Here is a 25522-nt window from a genome sequence, read left to right on the forward strand (position 1 = left end):
TTTAATATTTGACAATCTATAGGCAAACTTGGAGTAGTGATTAAAAAAATACACAGATCTTTAATGTGGTTAATGAGGAAGAAGGTCAGCACTGACTTTGGTATTAATTTAGCATTTGCTTTTGACATTTAGAGTTTGGAGGGGGACCTTTTTATCTTTAACTCCCACCAGTGGCTGGTACATGAAGCTGTTATTTTCTTTTTCTATTTTAACAGAATCAGAGCAATGGTAAGTTTTGATACACTTGTTTGAATTTGGAAAAATCATCTTCTTCAAAGTTATCAAATATCTCACTCAATTGAGAATACAAAAAGTGAGCCAAAAACCAGGGAAAGAGCTAAGAGCTTGACAATCCTTTCAAAGATTAAAATCTCTGACCTCTTTTGAAAGTTGTTTTCTATTCTTAAAGCGTCATTTAATTTTAATATCACCATGTCACTATCTCTAGCAGCAATATCACAACAAACAGTTTTATATCCCAGCAACCTTATCTTAAAATACAGGGAAAGTGTACGTGTGTATATGTGTGAGAGAGAGAGGGTAAAAGAATGTGGAAGAATATAAGAATAATTGAGAAGGAGAAGTGATAGGAGAATCAAACTTTTTGATTAAGCTAAGCAATTAATTTAGTTGATCAGGAAGTCTAGATAACTGTTCCTGGATTGGCCGGCTATTTTATTAACTTGAACATATTGATTGGTTAGTTAAACAACATATACACACTGACTGATATGTGTCACTTCACACCCTAGTGTCTACAGCATACATTTTGGCAGTCTGTGTCCGAGGGGCTGCATATGACTGGGCCATGGAAACAGCTGTAGTTGAATAGCCTTTCCTCCTGGAATAAGGATAGTTCCTCTCAGGTCCAACATCTGTTTGGAAGAGATAAACATGGTGATATAAAAAATAATTATGGCTCAGTAAAGTTTGGGGGAAAATGTAATTTTATATACTCTTACCCAAAAGAGGCAATAATATAAATATTATAAGAAGGAATCATCTAAGAACCTAGAAGAAACTCTAAGATTTTCAACTGGAAAGTTATTTTTAGATTTAAAATTCAATCAAGTAATTTCCTTTTCTTTTCTTTCTCATGAGAAGAGGGATTTCCTTAGTTTTTTTCAGTGACATTTTGAGAAACCCAATAGTAACACATCACACTTTTTAACATCAAGTATGCATTTGACTTGGCTCTCTGTTTACTTCTCTGTAGATATAAATCGTAGATATAAATTTAGTTGATTGGGTGAAGTGAGATATACAAGATTATGACACATCAAAATAACCATTATATATTTGAATGTTAGATACAGTTGTAGCTGTAGTATTCTTTTTTTTTCTTTTCAACAAATATACCACTAACAGGATAGTAAGGTTCTAGTATTGCGAATCAGTTGTCCTTGAACAACTGAAATTTCTAATGGTAATAGGTAGGGATCAAGTTATCAACATTAGTTTGAGCTGGTGAGTTGTGTTTCCATTGGGTTGGGAGGAATGATACTGGAGGCAAGGAAGTGTGCTATTTTATTTTGTTCTTACCTTTGAAGAGGTATAAGCAGCATGTGAGGACAGCACCAGCCAAGAAGCATCCCAGAGACCCAGCCATTCCAAGCCAACAGGACCAACCAAATTTATATTGGATGCCAAGAAATATATTGTGCAAAACCAGAGAAGAACGTTCCACATAAACATCAACAGCATACCACACAGAGCCAATGATTCCCGGGGCACCTGAAGGAGATGAAAATTGCTAAAAATAATGCAGGCCTTTTAAAAATTTAAATCCAAGGAGATTTAAGAGTATTCTACTGTATTGTATTTAAGAGTATTCTGTGGCTCCCCAGACCCATGACTGAAGTTATGTCAGCTACATAATCAGCACCCATATGGAAACTATGTTTTTAAAGTCCTTCATTTTAGTACTTTGAGGTTAAAAACAAATAACTGAAGTAGAAATTGAAAATTTATCTAACACTCCCACACCATATTAGGATAGACTAAGAAATTTTGTCCATCTTAAATAAAATTTAATTCTCACAGATTAGTCTTTCTGAAAATTGATTGTCTTGAAACAATGCCACTAGAGTCCTCTTGCTTTAAAGGTATAAATTGCATGCCAGGGCTCAGAGGTAAGAAAAAAGAGTGGCGAGTTGTCAGACAAAAGGCTATATGAAAATGGTGCTTCTGAAATCTGTAACCCCCAAGAAACTCTCACATTTTTTCTCTAGCAAGTCTGTCTGTGATATCTATTGAAGTCACAATTTAATTGCATTCTTTTCCCAGTTGTTTAATGCAAGAAGTTTAAGAAGGACCAGATCATGAACACATAGTAACCATTAAAATACAGGGTGTAAATTACCATACCTTTCCCATAATACTGTAACCCATAGGTTTAGGATGAAAACTTTTTTTCGAAACTTAGAAACAGATTTTGGTATATATACATATACATATGTGTGCATATATATACATATGCGCATATATATATATATACACACACACACACACACACACATATATATATACACACATATATATGTGTGTGTGTGAAACGGAGCAGGACCTTATGGTCCTTTCTCCCCCACGTCCTCCGCCTGCCTTTTGTCTGTGGAAAAACTTTAGCCAAAGAATAAGTTTAATCAGAGATGTGAGAAAATGCAGAAGAAAAAAAAGCAGTCAGACAGGACAAAACAATGATAGTTTAGTCAGTAAGCAAAGTCAAGGACCTTTAGTTCCTTCTCAAGGGCTATGGATACTACTCTGAGCCATATCCTGTGGGCTGTTTTATAGATACTGAAACCCCTACCAGGTGGAAGAAGTTAACTATATGATGAGCAGACTGTAGCCATGACATAAGCTGCCACAATTCTGGGAACTGGCCTTAAAGAAATGGGAACAAACTGACCATGGAACTGAAGATTAACTGTACTTAAAACAATCAAGATGATGCTGGTCAGACCACCGATGACCAATTTCAAGATGGCTGTCAGAGCTGACTGTACTGTTTCTACATGTAGCCCCTTCCCTCCACCTATAAAAGCTCTTGCTCCCTGATTGTCGGGGCGTGGGGGGGTGGTCAGCCTTTGGACAGGTGTCTGCCATCCCCACTGGTTGCCTGCATCCAAAATAAAGCAAACTTTCCTTTCCACCATCTTTACCTCTTTATTGACTTTTGAGCGGCGAGCAAAAAGACCCCACTTTTAGTTATGTGTATATATCTATGTGTGCATATATATATGTGTGTGTGTGTATATATATAAATATATACATGGCATACTAATTTCAAATGAGGGTTCCAAGGCTTTGGCCATCTCTGGCAATTTAATTTAGTATCTCTTTAGCTGTTCCTGCAGGGATTTTCTTCAGTGACTTATTTTTCTTTAAATTTAGTTCATTTTGCTATTTTATAAAAAATGGAGTAGATTAGTGATGTCTCAAAAAGCATTCTAGAATAAAATTGCAAAGCATTAAATGATGTTTAAATGTGTTACATGAACATGTTGTTACATACAAAAGGTTTATGTTATCACTAGGTTGGATATGGGAATGAATGTCTTTAAAAGGAAAACAAAGTGCTAAATTCTTGTGATTTTTTAGTACAACCTAAGGATCCTTAGGGCCTTGTGTGAAAATATCAGGGAAGCCCCACTCTTGACTATGTGATGGGTGAGACTTTCAGCTATGGGCTTACTGTGCCCACATTGGGATCTTTACAACAACAATTAGGAGTAGATATTATCGCTGAGGCTTCACGCTAATTTGTAGACCAAGAAAAGGAGACAGATTAACTGGCCTAAGGTCACACATTTTATATATGTATGTATGTATGTATATATATATATATATACACACCTGCAAGCATTTGCTAACTTTTTGCTGCTACCGTAAAAGAAGATGGTTTTCTCTCTGGAGGGTGGACTCATTGGTTTTCAATCTTCCTACACTTTGATTTCTTTCACAGTGTACTTCCCCCCAACTTGTATTACGATCCAAAAAAGACATGATGATAAAGGAAGACTAAATTGAATTTGATGACAGACCTCAGTAAAATATCAATTTTGCTGTTTCACTAATAAACACCATATAAAGTGATTCTTGATTTATTGTTTATTACTCATGCTTGATTTATGTCTTCAGAACTCCATTTATTCACCAGCTTCTTAAGTAGAGATAAGAGCATAATCTGTTTATTGTTACAGTTATGATCATATGAGTTGGCACATGAGAAAAGCCTAACACAGGACTTGGTACAATTTAGTTCATTGCCAAGAAGAACTGATAATAATAAGGAATATTCAGGAATAATCACATTATTCAGGAATAATCACAATTTTTTTTAAGTTAAAGCTTTATATAACTTTTTAAATAGTTAAAAAATAGGTTGAGGACTTCAATAAACCCTGACCAGGGATATTAACAAAAGATTAATTATCTGATTCCAAAACTAAGGAAAGCAGGGTTGGTGGATGTGCTCCTTATTCCTTCAATCTAGAAAAGCAAGTCAAATATTATCCTAAAATGAACTACTTCAGAACAGCACCCTTCCTCATCCCAAGACCTTAGTTGAGTATCTTTATCCCCATCACTAGTCCAGACCAATACCTGCTATAAGTAATGTGGTTCCAGCAACAAAGCAGATGCGGACTTTGATGTATGGCTCATCAGGGAGGAATTTCACACAGTCAAGACCAAGGAGCAGGATAATAAATCCAAATCCAGCTAAAATATCTGCAGTAATCATCAGCGCCCGAGTTACCACCAGCTTCACTAGAAGATCAGAGCATGTGGTTTCAGCATAGTCAGAGGAAGGAGACATGTTAATACACAGAGGTACACCAAAAAACAGACAACCACGTACATTAACACATGCCCACCGAATAAAATCAGACTTTAAATATGCATGAACTTGAAAATAAATACGCTTAATTTTTCATAAAATGCAAAAATAGTACGAGACTATCAACAGTATTATTTGGTTAAGGACTGCTTATTATAGTCTTGTTGGCCATCTAGTAAAATGCCTGGCATATGGTGGGGACTAAATAACTATTTCCTTTTTGCCTCCTGTTTTGGAATAAGTCTCATTCACAAGTATTAGCTTAATGCTGAATTGAAAGTAGAGTATCTCTTCTTCTGAAGACAACCAATAAGTATTCAATAAATAAATAATCACTACATTTGTTTGAAGTTTTATTGAAAAAATGTAACAAATTGGTTAAAATAGGGGAGCAGAATAAAATACTTTAAGACATCTCTTGCCAGTTCAGGTAGGAGTCATCAGCAGATCTTTAGAAGGAGAAGGAGCTTCCATTATTAAACAGAAGACTATTTATTTTCTTTTATTCCTTCAGGTGGTGACCCTTCTTGGTCAACACTCTGCATTAACCCTTCAACCTTGCATTGTCAACGAAGCATATTTTAAAGCTATGGCCAATGAGAATATGTGGTAGAAAGTCCAGGAAAGAGAAGATCAGGTACATAGAAGTAGAATAGTAGCAGTCATCTGCAATGGGAGCATCATCAACTGTGAAAGCCTCCTCACCTGTGAGTCCCAGTGACACTAAATTAAAACAAGAATAATGTTGCCACAAATGGAGGGTTAAGTATCTGAAGTCAGAACTATTGTTACTTTAGCTGGCTGATGGAGAGGAGTAATAAAATTTATTCCTTTGATGGTATCATAATTATGTTTTATTTTCATAGTGACCTGGAGCTTCCTTGAATTGAAATAATTTTTCCTCAATGATGAAGCAACTTTAGGGGCTATTTAGTTATAGATGGCTTGTGAAAATGTGGCCAATTTTCCTCATTTCAAAATTATTTTTATAATCCATCTAAGAGAGGAAATCAATGCATAAAATCAGTTTCTACCTTATTAATAGGTGAATATTTAAGATCTCAAATTTTGACATTATTTTCTAAAATTTAGGCTCAAATTTCAAATTTAGGCCAAATCTAAAGTTCATTTTGTTTTCTTCAAAATTAAGGAAAGAGAAAACTATGTAACTCATTAGGTATTATGAGTTTTTATATTTTAGCAGATCTCCTTGATCCTCAAACGTTATATATAAGTGGGCTTCCTATTCAGCACCCCAAACTAAGTGGTCCCACATTTTGGAGTGCCTCCCTTGAAATTTTCTAAGTCCTTTTCTGGAACCTGGGATCAACAGGGCCAGGGTTGCTATCTGGATGGGGTGCCCTGAAATCATTGTTGGCCCTGGTTTTCCCCTCTCTGACCCTTGCTCCCATACAAAGTGTGTCTCAGATGCTCTGTGGAACTACAGGACTCATGCCTATGGTGTCATCCAGGGGCCACATGGCTAGCCCAGTTCCAAGAGGGCAGCTCTGCAAGAGATTGCTAATGCTGGCCAGCCAGGAATTTCCTTCTGGAGATTATCTGAGATTTGGCTGCCAGAATAATGTTAAATACCCTGATTTGGGGGGTGGAGAAGGGCTCAAATTAACAGTATCAACAGGAGCCCTAAAAAATGCATCTCGGGGCTTCCCTGGTGGCACAGTGGTTGAGAGTCCGCCTGCCGATGCAGGGGACACGGGTTCGTGCCCCGGTCCGGGAAGATCCCACATGCCGCGGAGCGGCTGGGCCATGAGCCATGGCTGCTGAGCCTGCGCGTCCGGAGCCTGTGCTCCGCAACGGGAGAGGCCACAGCAGGGAGAGGCCCGAGTACCGCAAAAAAAAAAAATAAAATAAATAAATAAATAAATAAATAAATAAATAAAAATGCATCTGGGTCTAAATACTCTAAGCATACAAGGTAATGAGAAATGTGATCTAATTGTGATTGTATAAAAGATACCAAAGACTAAAAAGAAAATCTACTCTCTTACAGGTAACATCCTAACTTAGAGGGTACAGTTATATTATTTTCTAAGAACTCATTTTCATCTCTCTAGTCTTTAAGCATATGATGGAATTTTTTAAAGAAAATTAATGGATTTTTAGCATATTATTTGAAAGTAATAGGTAAAAATATATCAAAAGACAAATGTGAGATAGTATAGGCAAAAGATAAAGGACCATTTAAAAATATAAACAGTGGTTTTCTCTGTGTAGTAGGCTTGTGAATAATTTTATTTTCTTTTTACATAAATGTATATAACAAATATTTAAAAGTTTGAAATATTTCATCTTTCTATTTTCTTCTCAACTCTAACCATAGCACTGCATTTCTGCAATAGCCTAGGGTCCGCGTGAACATGAATGCCCATTCCTATTGACCAAATCGTGCTTCTTTGTAGATAGAACTAGGTTAGTGCAAGAAGGGAAAAAAAGAGGAAAACATAAAAGGCCTTTTTCTAAAAAATGAAATAAAAGCTTTATGAATTAAAAAATGTTTCAGGCACTCAAATCCTAAATGGCAGAGAAAGATATTTGTAGAGCACAGGTCCTTTTAAGTGCTTTTCCCTGCACCGAAATAGCTGTTCAGGGGAAAAGTCACATTCTAAGGGTTTACTTTTCATTTATCTTGAGAAAAGAAGTTGTGATATTGTACCACCACCCCTCATTTGATTTGAAAGAGACTAAAACCAATTTGCTTTAATAACAGCACCAGTACTTCTTGGCACGATTGGATGTTCTAATAAGTAAATAAACAAACAAACACACAAATAAATAAATAAATGGTATGGAGAAGAGTTGAGAGAATCAATAATAAGGTTTTTCGATCTATGAAATCTTTTATTCATAGAAACATGGGCCTTGTTAACACCTAATTATAATTTAAAGCTAAAGGTAGGGAAGATCTAGGAGATGACTTTATTATTTCTGCTAAGAATGTGTCACATATTTTAATGTTTTTCATTCCCTGATCCCACAGTCTGTGTCTCTCTTTGCCTATCTCTCTCCCTATTTGTTTTTCTGTCTCTGTCTCTGGCCCTCTATATCCACTGTCTCTCTATCTTAGCAAGTCATCCATTGAAATACTGTAAACTTTCTATCTGACCTAAGTCATAGCTAAAAGACATCTCCGAAATGCTTTTCATCTAACCGGTCAATTCTAATCATAAAATCACTGCACCCTGAAGATTTCATTTCAATTTAAAAAGTGTTTACTATAAGCCTGCTGTGTATAAGATACTATACCAGACCCTTTGTGGGATAGCAGAACTGAACAAGATAATATTTTTACCCTAAAGGAATTTATAAATACATGGGAAAAGATAAAATATGCTAAAAATGTTTCAATTCACATTTTAGAAATAAACTAAATTTCTATTTGAAACATTTAAAACTGGACAGAACCTTAATATTGAATCATAAAAAAAACAAAAACACATAATGGAAACCTGAGTTCAATTTCCTTTGGTCTTTCCTCCCTGACAAGGGTGATGTCTAAGGCATACGTACAGGGGTGTTCAGCAAGTATAGAATCGTACTCATCACAGGTGCGAATCCCATCAAAAGCATTTGTGACACACTCCCACCAGAGGCCTCGGCATTTTGTGCTCACCTAGATGTTGGAGAAGACACCATGTGAAACAACTCAGGCGGACACACTTCAATTCACCTTGATCAAAGGAAGAACTTGGCTGTTGTGAGTTTGATAGCAAAGTACAGTGGTTACAAGCATGATCAGAATTTCATTTACAACAAACACAATGCATTTTAGAGTATTTTCCCTTAAGCACTAACAACTCAAGGCTTTCCCCACCAGGAAGTAAAATCATTTCCTGATTTGGGGGTGGGGGGCGGAAAGAAGTCATGCCTAAGATGGATAAAATCAGAATTAAACATATGCAAATGCCTATGGCTGGTTCTATCATCGAGTCAGTTTAATAGGGCGACAATTCATTTCACTACCATATGCTGACCTTTACTTATCCAAAAAAAAAAAAAATCAATATAACAATAGGTGATAACTGCTGACATCTTGAGTCTATTAGGAATGTATATTAATTTTTCTTCATCATGAACAATGAGTCCCATGAAGAAACATGTTATTATATATGAAGTTCATAAATTTAAAATAATGGTCAAAGAAAGTTATACATAAAGACCATACTACTTCTTCCTTGCTCCACTGATGGACTACCAATGTTTAAGCTATGAGATGGATGTAAACAAACTGAACATTAATTTCATACAACCTTGTAGTCATAAATCGTTTTTACTTAGAAATGCTGTACAGATGATTCTAAGTATCCACTTAGAGCGAAAAGGTACAAGTGTCCTGAGCCTTCTCATATTTTACCTATAAGCTGCAAGTCAAAATAGATTTCCTAGAATTGTAAACATGCCAACAGAAAATGTGTTCAAGTATTCTTGACAGAGCTCATACATATGGGACAGAACTAATATGATTGTTTATTCTGATTTGATTACAGATTCACATTACCTTGGCAATCTGGGAATAGTTTATAAGATTTAACCACAAATTATCTTGGAAAATGAAAGCTTAAAGTTTTCCTTAAAGAAAGAAGAAATAACAGAGCAGAGTGGGAAGAGAAATGCAAAGGCAGGGAGATTATAACGGATGTGGAGAAGAAAGGAAGGAACATGAAACATTTGATTTGTAAAAGAAAATTATATCAGAGAATATCTGTGCTATGAAACTCTTTGACCCATATGCTTTGAAGTTGTGCTGTGCACCAAATAAAACTCTACTGCTGGCTACTCCATCACAATTTTTTTTTTTTTTTTTTGCGGTACGCGGGCCTCTCCCTGCTGCGGCCTCTCCCACTGCAGAGCACAGGCTCCGGACGCACAGGCCCAGCGGCCATGGCCCACGGGCCCAGCCGCTCCACGGCACGCGGGATCCCCCCGGACCAGGGCACAAACCCGTGTCCCCCGCATCAGCAGGCGGGCCCCCAACCACTGCGCCACCAGGGAAGCCTCCATCACAATTTTGAATGCTGTACTTCTATTTTCACTTTGTATGTAAAATGCTTATAATTGGTAATAATTAATAATTCTATATTGAATCTATACTCTGAAGCAGTTACTGTTTAAGTGTATTATCACCTCACTTATTAATTAGAGGATCCTGTGATCTATCATTATTACTGTCCATTTTACAAATAAGGAAAAGGAGGCACAGGAAAGTTAAGTGATAACCCCAGAAAGTGTAGTTAAATGGAGGAGATAGGATTCAAACACAGCAGTCTGTGTGTATGCTCTTAAGCATTGCAGTATACTTAAAACCTATTTTTTTAAATTCTAATTTTACTTCAGGTGAAAGTACTCCAGAATTGGAAACTGGAAGATAATTTTGGGTGAAGTAGTAAGCCCTAACTTTAATCTCATCCTATGGCCATTATTCTGTGAAACCTCACTTTGGCTTGCTCTTCCTAAGATTAAATCTAGTAGTGATGTTTTAGAATGTTGGAATATTATCTGACCTGAGGCACCACAGAGACCAAAATATTGATAAAGAAAATCCATCTTGCGAAACCTAATATATCAATTTCTAAAGAAGGATGTGAATATCTAAACTTACGTGCACATGAAATTTAAGCTATAACTGAAAAAACACAGACTTTAAATTGACACTCTTATTAGCTGTGTTGCATCCTTGGAAAGGCCTTACCTTTTTTGAGCTCAATCTTCTTATCTTTATAAAGGAGCTAATGCTAGGGTGACTATAAGAATTAAAAATTACAAACACACACAACATAAATGATTTGCTCAATAAATGATAATACTAGTAAAGTACTTAAACAGCATAGTAACCTGAGTAGTGACTAAGTTCAGCATTACTAACTAACCATATGAAAGTGGAGAAAGGTAGATGTAATGGGTAGAATGGCAGCCCCCCAAAAGATGTATCCATGTTCTAATCCCCAGAACCAGTGAATGTGACCTTATTTGGAAAAAGGGACTTTCCATATGTAGTTAAATTAAGGGTTTTGAGAAAAGTAGATCCTCTTGGATTACCAGGGTGGGCCCTGAATCTAATGACAAGTGTCCTTATAAGAAGAGACACACAGAGGAGAGACAGATAGAAGAGAAGGAAGCAATGTGCCCACAGACACAGACACTGGAGTGACGTGGGCCCACGTCAAGGAATGCCTATGTCACCAGAAGCTGGAAGAGGCAAGGAATGCATTCTCCTCTAGAGCCTTCAGAGGCGGTGTAGCCCTGCCAAAACTTTGATTTCAAAATCCTGGCCTTCAGAACTGTAAGAGAAATCTGTCTCTTGTGTTAAGTCACCAAATTGTGGCAATGTGTTATGGCAGCCCTAAGAAATGGATAGTAGAGACAATTTGTACTGAACTATTATACCGCAACAGAAGACAAGCCTTCTCATAGCCTATTACCCTTCAGTCTCTCAATTAACAGGAACACACTGGATCCAGTTCATTCCAATTTGAGCTAGGTCATATGGACCTGAAGTCCTATTCTATAATCAGAGAGTAACTGTCCCCAGTTTCCTGCTGTCTAACTCAGCCACTGAAACAAACAAATAAAACCTACTATAGTCATTCTCATTATATGTGAGGTTATTTAGGAAATGAGCTGAGCTATATATGTGAGGATATTTAAACTAAAAAGAGTATTTTTTTCTTGCCAAAATAATCCAGTAATGGTGTCATTTTCAAGGCTATTGATCATTTACCTGCAATGACCATATTTAGAAAAGCAATGAGCTCATTAAAGGAAACAAGGAATCCAATTTCATTAGGTATTAATGCTTAGGGGCACAATATTAGATTGCTTGGTATTCACACTCAGTTAAGGTACGTGAGAATAGCGGCTGTAATTAACTAAACTTCTGTGTTAATATAGCACTTACTGGAGACACCCTTAAAGGTGCCTTTGTGCACAAAATACAAGGTTAAAAGACTGTTCGTTATTTATCACATTTAGGAAAGCCCTCCTTGCCTATAATTTAGAATCTTCACTTATCCTCCTGTTGTACAATGGCTTATTAAGAACTCTCTAAAACAAGCAAATCTACATTCTTTAAAGTTTTAAGGCAAAGTTCTTACAAAGCAGACTCATGCTTAAAATATTACAGTTAACCTTACTTAACGGGTAAAAACAATGTTAACTAATAATTTTATCTCACAGCGTTGTCCAAAATAGACGATTACAAATTTAATCTTTGTGCTCTTAACATGTGATTCGTATATTAATAAATAACATATAAAATAATACTCAGGGAATTTTTATATCATTTCAATAAATATCTGTTGGTCCTGAAGTGGGAAGAAGTCAGTTTATCCAAGATGTGGCAATAAAAGTGCAAGTCACAAACATGAGGCCAACCTAAATTTCTTAATATTAATTACCTGCCAACAGTGAAACAGAGAGATTTTACAGAAGAGTACAGATTTCTGGCTTCCCTTGGAAACTTGGTCAGTCTGGCCACCTGGACTCCCTGGCTGCACGTAGCAGCAATTAGCAGGAGCTGAGTGGATTTTCAAATTTCTCCCTGTCATTTAAATCTCACCTCAAAGATATCCCTTCTTCCATGAGATTCTCCCAGTCTCTCCAGCTGGAGTTAATCTCTTCTTGGATCCCACAGTAACTAGTCCATATTTCTATAGCATTTATAATATTGCATTATCTTTCTATGTGCATTTATGTGCATCTGTCTCCCAAGTCTGCCTTTCAAAGTATGTTCACTAAATGTCTGTCATGTGTCAGTCAACCGGCTAAGTGCTGGGGATACAGCAATGACCAAGATAGGCATGGCACCTTGCTTCAAGGAGCTTACAAATCCGCCTTCTCAGTATATAATAGATGTTCAAAAGATGTTTACTGAGGGAAAATATTTGTCAATTTTTCTAATTCATACACATTAACTCTCATTTCTCACTTGGCATAGAAAATGGTTACTGATATACTGTACACACAATTGAGGCTTAATATGTCCTTTTGACTTGACTGAACAGGCTAGAATGTCTAAATCCAGGAGTTAAAGAAATATTATTGAGACCAGAGAGTTTATGCTGATTTGGTGTCAGCCTGGACCCTGTCTACTCAACTGGCTCTGGAAAGTGTTTACCACAATACTAAGGATGAGCAGGATACCACATAGAAAAATAGTTTCAGGAAACTTTCGGGAAGAGGGACTGATGGTCCCTCTTCCTAGTTGAGTTTATAATGGCATAAATTAATTCCTTAATCCTGGAATTTCTTGTTCTAACCTCTTTAGCAGTTTCCAATTAAGGTTTCTCTTTTCTCTATGCTAGCCTTTGCCAATTTCCCTTTTCTTATCCCTCTGAAAATATTTACAAGTGGCAACATGCAATTTTGCCTGCATTGTCTTATCTTCTGCAGTTTTGAGTGTGCCTGTCATGCCTCCATATATTTTATATATCTTTTGAGAAGAGAGAAACTTAAAAATACTTTAATTAATTGGCATTTTCTCCTCCTGTTACATAGGAGAAATTTACATATATGTATATATTGGGTTGGCCAAAAAGTGTCTTCGGTTTTTAAGTAAAAAAAAAAAACCACATTTTTCATTTTCACCAAGAACTTTATTGAACAATGTATTCACCGTTTTGTTCCACTACTTTCTGCCACTTCTCAGGCAACTTCATAATTCAATCTTCCCCAAACTTTTTATCTTTCTGAGCAAAGAACTGTTCCAAATGCCTTTTACAATCTTCCAGGCAATTGAATTTTTTTCATTAAGAGAATTTTGTAAAGACCAAAATAAATGGAAATCCGAAGGTGCAATGTCTGGTGAATACGGTGGATGAATGAAGAACTTCCCAGCCAACCTGTAACAGTTTTTGCCTGGTCATCAAACAAACGTGCGGTCTTGTGTTATCCTGATGGAAGATGATGCGTTTTCTGTTGACGAATTCCAGATGCTTTTCATCGAGTGCTGCTTTCATTTGGTCTAATTGGGAGCAGTACTTGTTGGAATTAATCGTTTGGTTTTCCAGAAGCAACTCATAATAGAGGACTCCCTTCCAATCCCACCATATACACAGCATCACCTTCTTTGGATAAAGACCGGCCTTTGGTGTGGTTGGTGGTGGTTCATTTCGCCTGCCCCACGATCTCTTCTGTTCCACATTATTGTACAGTATCCGCTTTTCATCGCCCGTCACAACTGGTTTTAAAAACGGAACGTTTTCATTATGTTTAAGTAGAGAATCGCGTGCAGAAATATGGTCAAGAAGGTTTTTCTCGCTTACCTTATGTAGAACCCAAACATCAAAGCGATTCACATAACCAGGCTGGTGCAAATGGTTTTCAAAGCTTGATTTGGATATTTTGAGTATGTCTGCTGTCTCCCATGTGGTACAACGTTGATTGTTCTCAATTAATGTCTCAATGTGTTTGCTATCAACTTTAATTGCTCTACCCAACCATGGGGCATCGTCCAGAGAGAAATCTCCAGCATGAAACTTGGCAAACAACTTCTGACACCTTCAACCAGTCACAGCACCTTCTCCATATGCTGCACAAATCTTTTCTTGCATTTAGGTTGCATTTTTACCTTTCTTGAAATAATAAAGCATAATATGCTGAAAACATTGCTTTTTTTCTTCCGTCTTCAATATTAAAATGGCTACACAAAAATTCACCAATTTTGATAAGTCTTTTTTAAATGCACTCTGATATGACAGCTGTCACATACAATCTAACAAAATTGTTTTGAATGAATTTAAAAGACAACTAAGTGTTACTAGAGCCATCTTATGGAAAAAAAGGAACCAACCATTTGGCCAATCCAATATATATATAGTAATTATACACAGTAGGCTTAGTAAATGTTTTTTCTTGGTTGACCACATCAAACAAGATTTTTCTTTGTCACTATGCATTATGTTATAAATGCATATGCATTGGGATTTGTGTGTAAATATAATATATATAGGAAGAATAATCATTAGCCAAAAGAAAAATGGGATGTCATGAAGATATATTCTTTTAAAAACCACCTTGCGTATACATAAAATAGAGATTTATAGTTTTCACACCACTATACCATCCCTGTGCTAGTGTACTTTAATGCTGAAGATGCAACTTACTTGTTTCCAGTACTTAATTGAATATATTTATTGGGGTGCAAAAGTTTTAATAATACAATAGTAAATAATGTTTTACCACTAAAACATGAAACATTTTCACTTGGAACAGAAAGGCATTTGAATTTTTCATACTAAAGTTCTGAACTTTTAATTTTTACATTTTCTTTTCTTTTTCTTACTATCCCAGGACCTAAAAGAACTCAAGACAGGTATTTATAAGGGTGAGAAAACAAGATTAAAATAAATAAAATAGATGTCACCTTTCTTTTTTACTCCATTTATGTACCATGAGTTTATTTGCTAAAATATATTTGGTTTAACTCTTCTTGCTTAGCTGTGGATCACTGGCTAAAGGCATAAACGGCAAGAATAGGATAATGCAAACTTCTTAGGTATTAATATAATGTTTGCGGCCTTCATGGTCATATTACCTAATTTACATATATGGACTATATAAATATTTCCATTTTAATATTTATTATTTAATTTAAGTCATTCATTTAATCATTTTAGAATATTTTCCTTATGAAAGTATGGAATCACAACTTTGCAAAGATTACTGGCCAGTGGCAGAGATCACAATTTACGTTGAGTGAATTATTACAAAATATTAATTTCCTTTTCTCTCTCTCTTTTTCTTAATTTCTTTCCCTCTTTGAAGCACCAGGAAGAAAAGCTATATTTTCTAGGTAGGAATACACTCTTCACCAACTTTATTATACACCTCAGGGGATTGGCTCTTTTTTCCTATCTGATTAAAAGGAGGGACCAAATCCATATCTTGAAAAAATTTAAACTGCAGCAAGATGAAAGCTCTTCCCTAAGAAAAAGTGATGGTATTTCTACAGAGATACTTCTTATTTAGTGTTCAACGTGAGATTTCCAAATATCACTTCACATTATATTTCACTCATTTATTCATTCTTTTAGTAAGTATGTCAAGTATCATAATAAGTACCCATTCACTTCATATTAACAAATGCATCCTGAGTTCCCATTATGTGGAAGGGGGTGCTAGGAGCTGTAGGAGACCATGAGGCAAATTAAAGAATATTTCTAGGCTCAAATGTCTGTTAAAGGAGTTTAAAATCAGTTGGAAAGCAAACCAAGTATATATAATCAGAGTATATGCTAGCTCTAATAATTTCAATATTTATGTATGGAAGAATTGTAGCATCATTAATTAAAATAGAAATCCCAGGGGAGAACCTGGTAATGAAGATAAAATAAATCCAAATGTGGATTACCTTTCATTTGAGGTCATAAAATTTTAATCATAACAGTGCTTGGTACATGACAAATTCTCAGTAAATAATTAACAAAAGTTGAACTGAAAAATGAAATAAACTTGTGAAAACATTTTTTCTTTCTGACAATTGAGAGACCAGTAACTCTGTGAAGAAGCTACTTTCCTATTTTACTGTGGATAATGAAGAATTACACATTTTATGATGTAATTAACATATTTTTGTTATTAATTCATAATTTATTTTCTTTTAAAATGTATTCAATATATAACTTATGCTATTTTGTCTCTATTCTCTGCCTTATTCCCCTGGATAGACAAAAAGGGAACAGTCATAAGTGTAAAAATGGAAAAAACCACAGCTCAGAGAAGTAAACAAAATGTGTCCAAGAGAATCAATAGAGAAAATAGGAACAAAACTTAAATCTCATACTTCTCCCTTCAGTGAACATTGTACAAAATGTCATCTCCTCCTCCAGAACAAAAACAAAACAATAAACTGCAAATAGACGATAATATAGCTAACATTTATTGACTGATTTGTATTTGCCTGGTACTGCGGTCAACTAGATCCACAGGCTCATTTAACCCTCACAAGACACTTACCATGTGCATATTGTTACCCTCCCTTTATAGAAGAGGAAATGCAGTTTTACACAACTTAAACATCTGTCTAAATTCACACAGCTACTGCCTGGCAGGGTGGGATTTAATCTTAGGTCTTAATCTTAGGTCCCTGTAACATCAAGTCCAACCTATAAACCACACTGAAAAGCATTCCCTTCCTGGCCCCCTCAAGGTGCTGTGCAACCATCTAAGTAAGAAAAAAATAGTGTCATGGTCCAGGGATGTTGCTGCTTAATGACTTCTGTATAGAGACTAACTTTCCTCCATTTCAGCTCTAGGTGAGTGGTTCCATCCTTCCTCCAATTACCCCAAAACAGTAAAGTGGATTTCAAATTTTACTTCTCCTTCTCCATCAGCCTTCTTTCCCCACATGCAATCAATTATTAATCCCATCAATGTGAGTTCTTTAGTTTCCCATATCTTCATGTCTTTTAAAAAAAATTTTTATTGAATTATAGTTGATTTACAATGTTGTGTCAGTTTCAGATGTACAGCAAAGTGAATCAGTTATACATATACATATATCTACTCTTTTCAGATTGTTTTCCCATATAGACCATTACAGAGTATTGAGTAGAGTTCCCTGTGCTATACAGTAGGTTCCTATTAGTTATCTATTTTATATATAGTAGTGTGTATATGTCAATCCCAGTCTCCCAATTTATCCCTCCCTGCTTATGCCCTGGTAACCATAAGTTTGTTTTCTACATCTGTGATTCTACTTCTGTTTTGTAAACAAGTTCATTTGTACCCTTTTTATGCTTGCTGCCACACTAGTTCAGACCATCAATGTTTTCCTCCTGTTTTATGGGAAAAGCTGCCTAGTTGATCTCCCTATAATTCATTTTACCCTTTCTAATCATTCCCCACGGGGCTTCCCTGGTGGCGCAGTGGTTGAGAGTCTGCCTGCCGATGCAGGGGACGCGGGTTCGTGCCCCGGTTCGGGAAGATCCCACATGCCGCGGAGCGGCTGGGCCCGTGAGCCACGGCTGCTGAGCCTGCGCGTCTGCAGCCTGTGCTCCGCAACAGGAGAGGCCACAACAGTGAGAGGCCTGCGTACCGCAAAAAAAAAAAATGCCCTGTTCTAATCATTCCCCACATTAGCCAGAATGATTGCTCTTTCTAAAACACACATATATGTTTGCTTACAGTAAAGCACCCTTGTCTATGGTATAAGATCTATATTTTACATGAACGCAAGCCCTCGATGATCCAGCCCTTATATTCTCCTCCTTATGTTGGAAACTTTTTCCAATTTGTCCAAAGTGATAAACATACAGCACTCTCATACCTAGATCTCTGCCTAGATCATGTCCTGTGCATGCAATACTCTCTACTTTTTCTTCCCCCTTCACTTGTTCTTCAAGCCTAGTTTAGATATTTCTTCTGGGTAGCCTTCACTGATTATACACGACTGAGTGAGCTGGCCACTCAGAGTTATCTGTAATCAGAGCACTGGTCATATCATACTGTCTATCAGTTTACCTGTCTGTCTCTGCCAATATGCTGGGAGAAACCTAAGGAAGATCCAAGTTTCATCCTCCTTCATAACCTGTACCCACCACAGTACCAAGTAGACAGTAGGTATCAAAGAGCATTTGTGGAATGAAAGATTATAGAAAGAAAAGAAAAAAAAGGGGAGCACAAAAGAGAGATAAAGAGATGAAGGAGAAGGGTGGGGGTAGAAAAAGAAGAATAAAAGAGAAGTAGGGCATGAAAGGTTTTTTAAAAGGGAGGAAAAGGGAGAAGGGGGGAGAAGGAAGGGAGAAGAGGAAGAAGAAGAAAGAGGAAGGAGGCAGGGAGGAAAGAAGAAAGGAAGGGAGAAAAAAAGTAAGGAGAGAAGTAGAGTGGGAAATAGGAAGAAAGAGCATATAAAGTTAACAGAAAAATGAAGACTATTCACACTAGATTTCCTAGTGGAAATTTCTAGGGAGGCTCTAGATGCCATCAGTCCTCCAGCGGTTGGCCATCTCTCTGGAAGACATAGTCAAGTCTCTAGACATAGTCATAGTCAAGGAGTTCTGAAAGTCATAGTCAAGGAGTTCATAAAGAATGTAGGACTAAAAAGGACCTTAAAACAGCTGAGTTCAACTTCATTTTATAATTGAGGAAACTGAGCTGAAGACACGAGCTATGACTGCGCAATAGAAGACAGTTAAGATGCGAACACAGGCTGGAATAATTTCAAAACCCAGGTTCTCTTCACACATCAGTCTTCCCCAAGACACACATGAATCAAGAATGACAGGAGCAGCATGGTAGCTCAGGACCCCTGGTCCCTGACTTGGGACTGTGCACAATTCCGTGTGCTATTTCTTTTTCCTAATGTTTTTACTTTATTTAACCTCTTCAGGACAGGTATAAATGAGGCCCCATACTATTTTGTAGTGTTTTGAGTATTCTCTAGTAAGTCAAAAGGATACCTGAGCTCTGCTTCTTGCTCCCTGTTACTCACCTTTAGCCTGTAGTTTTGTTATTTGTCCTCTCTCTTGGAAGACCCCTGCTGCCATTTCTAACTTTTGAAATCCTTGACATCTTTTCTGACGCTTTGTTCAAATGTCTTTTCCTCCCTGAGGCCTGTCCAGTGCTCCTGACAGGAAATAATCACTCTCTCTTCTTTGCTTTGTTCATTTCTTTCTCAAATATGAATTGGCCTACACCCTTTATTAGAGTTTCATGTGCATCTTTGTTCCTCCCTAAACGTGCGCTCATGAAAGGCAGGAATGGTTCTTGCTTTAGCTTTGACTCCCCTTGGAGGATTTGCACGGCACCTTTGAAATAACATACATTTCATGTTTGTTCTGTTGAACTGAACTACAGAATCCATTTTCCAACACTGATGCCTACATCACTGTCAAAGATTAACAAAGCAAAAAATTCATTATATTCCTTTTTGTTTAAGTTTTCTATGGGTATGCTTTTTTTTAAAAGCCCTTTTATTGTGTCAATTTTTGTCCAGTAGTTGTTTAAAGTGAGTTGTTAATATGGACCAACAACGATATATGCACAAGGAAGGAAGCAAAGAGACAAAACAGTAAAATTGAGTCAGTGATTATCAGAACCTTGACATTTATGGATAATATTATGACTTTATATGCTAGCCAACTGAAGGAGTAATTGTTATGCGAGTTCCATGTCCCTTTAAAAATACTGACAAATAAAGAGACTGTTGGAGAGAAGGGGGCCTCATTTGTTAAAGGGTTCTTCTTTTTTTTTTAATTTTAGAATATTATTTATTTTTTTATACAGCAGGTTCTTATTAGTTATCCATTTTATACATATTAGAGTATACATGTCAATGCCAATCTCCCAATTCATCCCACCCCCACCCCCCACCGCTTTCCCCCCTTGGTGTCTATACATTTGTTCTCTACATCTGTGTCTCTATTTCTGCCCTGCAAACCGGTTCATCTGTACCATTTTTCTAGGTTCCACATATATGCATTAATACACAATATTTGTTTTTCTCTTTCTGACTTACTTCACTCTGTATGACAGTCTCTAGATCCATCCACGTCTCTACAAATGACTAAAGGGTTCTTCTTTTAATGGGGAGGATTACTGGGGAAGATTTATTGCAATACATCTCAAGTATGGGAAATATGAAAGAAGCTAAGAACTACTAAACTATAGTCCGAGGTTAGCAAGGATTTACTCAAGGTGAATAAACTAGACTACTCATTCCACTCATTTTACCTAGAAGTGTTCTTGCACAGAACAGAGGGAAGATTGGTTGTATGTACTGAGATGAAAGCAAGAAGGCACTTTAAATGCCAGAACTCCCAATCCGTCTCAGCAAGGTCTGACCCTTTCTAAACTTTCATTTCTCATCAAGTGAAGTTAGCAGTTCCATCAGCTTAAGGAGAAAGATTTTCAAATTGTTTTGGAAAATATTTTAAGAATGCTTTTAGATGAGATTTTGCATGTTTTTAAAAACATAATTTTAAGTGAGCTCAAGTCCAACATATTTCTGTATTCATCACCTACGACTGGCAGCCCATACTCTAGCAAGCTAATGGCAGCAGAACATTTCTATCTGCACTTTTCTGAGTACTGTTCAAAGGACAGTTTTGGTTTGTTTTTTTCATTCACCACTTATGTGCATGGCCAGATAATGCAACACTGGATTAACATATAGCAGACATCCTTTATAGTATTTCAGTTCTATCACAATTTTCAGAAAAATAATTTTCTAGTGCTAAAGAAGCACTTAAAACTCTCTTGGTTTTGAAATACCATGTAAGAGTCAGAGGAAATTTAAAAGCAAGAAAAAAATAAAACACAAAAATAATACACAGAAAATCAAAAGATTATTACTTTCCATTTGAAACTCCAACTTGGGAGTTTAATAAATAAAATTAGAAGAAAAAATATAAAAACTTGCCCTCAGGTGTCTTTCTTAAACTTCATAAACATAAAGCATTTGCTAGAGTAAATTGTTCCATTCAGGATGTACATAGGAGAACATAGTGAGTTGCTGTATATTCTCAGTGAGTTCCTGATTTATTGTTTCTTTTTCTCACCTACGCTTTTTGAAACCTTACAAATGAATAGTTGCTGAGTCTGAAGAATTGATTTTTACTTAGTTTTACCTCTCTCAGATTCCTATAGCCACAGAAAATAATTCTAAATTTGAAAACTACTTCTTTCAGAGCTTCTCCAGTGAGAAAAATAAAATTTTCAAATATGAACCACTCACTCATCTTGTACATGAAGAGTAGGTTCCCAAGAGCAACTCATTTTTAAAATAGGGTTTCTTAAACCCATATCTGTCTCCTGTACTTTGGGACACACTAGAAAAACTTGGTTTCCCAGAGAATGTTTTCTCCTACTTGGAAACTCCTTACAATGACATTTTTTCCATTGCACAGTAATTGGGTAGGTTTTATATAACTTGAGTTTGATCACTTGATCAACATTTAGATGATCACTCCTTAAAGTCTGTCATACTACTTTTAATGCTGTCTTCAAGGTTAACAAATTTCTGTTTGTGAGAAAGGATGTTAATGGAATGTTATTCAATTTGGTATATGCAGCAATGGAAGAGGTGAATTTCTGGAGAGCTTATATAATTACGCTTGTGTAAATTTACCTTTATGAAAAAGGGCTTATTCAGTTACCTCATCTGTAAAATGGGATAACAACAATACCTACCTCATAGATGAGCTGTGAGAATTACATAAGCTAATAATGTAAAGACTCAGTAAGTAGTAAGTAAGAAGCAAGTCCAACCATGTTGGCTATTATTACTATCTTAGTCCTAGCGAATGTAATGGGCCAGTGGGGCTTAGAGAAAAGTTGGACAGGCTTGGGTCAGTAAAAGAAGCTGCTGACTTCTTACCTCCAGGGAGTCATCTGCATTCACCATCCAACAGTCTGTCCAGGTGGCCACAACCAAGAACCCAGTAGAGAAAAATGCAAAGAAACAGGCGACATACTGAAAAAGATCCCTCATCTTAACGAACAGCCTGTCTGCAAGGGACACATGGGCAGCTGCCAGCCCTGGACCCACGCAGGTAGCTGGAATGTTGTCAGTCTTCTGTGCTTCTGGTACCTGGGGATGTTGAAAATGCTGGTCTTTTCCTTTTCCTTACTCCCCACTGCAGGCGTCTTAAGCTGCGGTAAGAGTAATACAAACAGGCTGTAACCCACAGAGGGGTCCTGGAGGTCATTATCTGAAGCAACGAACCTCCAATCAGAAGCCAGGTCAGTGAAAGGACTGAGAATGTTTTGGGTGGGGGAGAAAAGGAGCCCCGGTAATGTTTTCTGCCCAGACCGTGGGCTAATGTGAGATGATGGTCACCAGAGGCACGTGCCAGCGCCAAGATGGAGAGAAGGAAGAAGGGTCACACCCCATGCTGACGCCTGTAAACTGATCCTTCTCAGGCCCTCCAGAGAAAGTGAGCTATTCTCCTCCTCCCCTCAGTAAGGGGGCTATATGGTTGACTGAGTGCTTTTATTATTAGGACTATTTTAATATTCGCTGACTACCTTAGACAGACAGGCCACTGGTGAAACTATGCTAACAAGGGCTTGCTCAAGGGAGTTTGCATTCCAAAGTGCTGGACAGAACAGCCCATAAAGGGTTTCCAAGCACCTGGGCCCCAGGTAGAGCCATGGCTCCTAACCTTTCGACATCATTCAGTGGGAAAGAGTTGCGCATTTTAACCCAAAGAGCTCTGGGTATAAATCCTTGCTCTGAAGCTTACAGGCTGAAGGTACTTGGGCTGTGGTTTCTGTAAAATGGGAATATTAATACAAACAGACATCATGAAATGTTTGGGAAAATTAAACGATACTGTGTCTGTAAATCACTTAGAACGGTGTCTGACAAAAGTAGCTAAATGGTAAATATTAACATGACCAAGAATTCCCTATATGATTACTTTTCCCCCATGAACCAATGTTTGAAAATATGCTTGAAAAAGAAACTGTTTATTCTGGAATAAAAGGATTTTTTAAAGTCTGTGATATAGCAGGGGCAACTAGAGTTTTACCTACACCCGAATGGGTAGACTTATTGAGTATAAATATTCCATAACCAGTAGAATTTAAAAAAAAAAAACTTAAAAGAGCATACATACCCTCATTTAATCATTATCAGATAGACCTCTCTACACTAAAATACAGATTTTTAAGTGATAATAAAAAATATTTTACATGGTTCTTAATGCAAGAGAGGGAATGAGAAAGGCAGAGGAGAGAGAGAGATTGAGAGAGAAAGAGACAGAGGATCAAGGGAAAAGGATTAGAAATAGGTCATTACTCTGGGAAGAATCATCTCCTAAGAAAGTTATTTTAGTGACAGCTCAGGAAGGGATTACTTTTTTCCACTTAATAATGATTCAGTCATAATATTTAGGGTAAAAGACTAAAATCAGTATTGATAAAACATCCTTCAAGTCTATATTAAAATAATAAACTTTTGTGACTAAAATTTGCTATTTTCTAATTGATTTGTGTTCAAAAGTATAAACTGTAAATATAAATGTAAAATCATTTGTAAAACCATATGTGGAATATGTCTATTTACTGCCATAAATAAAGTATATATGTTATCAGTAGTTATCATTAGTTTGTGAGCGGCATTACAATTGCTTTTAGTTTTATTTATTTATTTTTTGACTTATTTCACCTAACAATTGGGGAAAAGAACACTTAGTTTTTAAAGTACCCATTCAAAGAATGGAATTACCTATGGTATAAGGCAGCTACAACGCACACATGCTGCTTTGGTGAGTCACAAGTGAATCTGTCCCTGTGCCCTAAAATCTAAAATACTCATGCTCTGTTGATCTGGGAGGGAAACCAATTCCAAAAGCACATGCCCATTACAGGAAAAGTCCCGGACCTGGCTGCTGGCTTGCCACCCAGGGACCTTCCACAATGTACTTTTCTTGCTAACAGTGCACCCCAGGGCAATGGTTCTTAAACTTGAGTGCACAATGGAATCTCCAAAGTCACTTGTTATAAATGCAGACTCGGGAGCTCCACCCTCAGAGATCTGGATTCGGGAAATTGGGAACGGAAGTCAAGAGTTCCCATTTTGTAAACGTCTTGTATAAAATTCTGATTCTGAACCAGATGACCATGCTTTGAGAGACTAAGAAGAAGAGAAGAAAAATCAGCATTAAAACCAGCATATTACTTTACAGACTCATATACTATAGCTCACAGACAAAGCTGTGGGAGGGGGACACCAGAATTACATCTTTGGTACCAAAGTCTTCCCTAATTAGTACCATAACAGGTCCCAAATCCAAATATCAGGACTTAATGAAGAAGGTGAAGTAAAGGAAAAAAACACTGGGCTCCATGCATGCGCTATGCATGCGAACACACACCAGTACACACATATCTCTGGAAATCAGAGATTCCTTCACAGGAAATATATAGGCTGTACCTTAATTTATTTAATTCCCCAAATTGTACTGGACGTCTTATGTGGTTAAGGATTGGGAGACCATTAGTGTGACTATAGAGCTCTTCCTGAATCAAAGTATAGTACTTTTAGAGAATAACGTAAGACAAGCATGCTTCAGGGTCCATTTCTGTGGGTGAGGCCATAATATGATAGGAGATCCAAGAAAGGAGAGACATGCAGACTAACCGATGAGTAAGAAGGACTCCATGGGTGGAGTGTGAGTGCACTTCAAAGGAGGAGACAAACGTGTTGGGAGCTGTGAGCACGGAGGTGCACATGCAGAGTAAACCATTCATGAGTCTAGGAAACAAACTTATGGTTACCAAAGGGGAGAGTGGGATGGGGGATGGGTCAAATAGGCATTTGGGATTAAAAAATACACACTATTATATATAAAATAGGCAAACAACAAGGACCAACTATATAGCACAGGGAACTATACTCAGTATCTTATAATAACTATGATGGAAAAGAATCTGAAAAAAGAAATTATATATATGCATATATATGTGTGTGTGTATATATATATATATAACTGAATCACTTTGCTGTACACTTGAAACTAAACATTGTAAATTAACTATACTTCAATAAAACAAAAGCAAAAAAACATTCATGAGCCTATGTAATTAAATCAATTCTTCTTTCTGCCCATGCTCTAGATTCCAATACTTAGCTTTATCTACTCAATCCTAGTTTAGTTCCATTCCACTCAGTACACATATACATATAGCCTACTCTGACCGGCACTATGCTAGGTCCTGGAG

General features: G+C 36.8%; 1 protein-coding gene across 1 annotated transcript; it reads right to left on the bottom strand.

Moving 5' to 3' along the window:
* Nucleotides 1-741: 741 nt before the first annotated feature.
* On the bottom strand, nt 742-22337 carry CLDN16 (claudin 16). The gene is made up of 5 exons (XM_060009958.1): nt 22173-22337; nt 8369-8471; nt 4606-4770; nt 1543-1734; nt 742-875 (listed from the first exon to the last, which is right to left on the bottom strand). Exons 1-5 carry the CDS (start codon nt 22284-22286, stop codon nt 742-744), a joined length of 708 nt encoding a protein of 235 aa, XP_059865941.1. The 5' UTR covers nt 22287-22337.
* Between the last annotated feature and the right edge of the window lie 3185 nt (nt 22338-25522).

The sequence above is a fragment of the Delphinus delphis genome, chromosome 4, assembly GCF_949987515.2.
Source record: "Delphinus delphis chromosome 4, mDelDel1.2, whole genome shotgun sequence".
Lineage (NCBI taxonomy): Eukaryota > Metazoa > Chordata > Mammalia > Artiodactyla > Delphinidae > Delphinus > Delphinus delphis.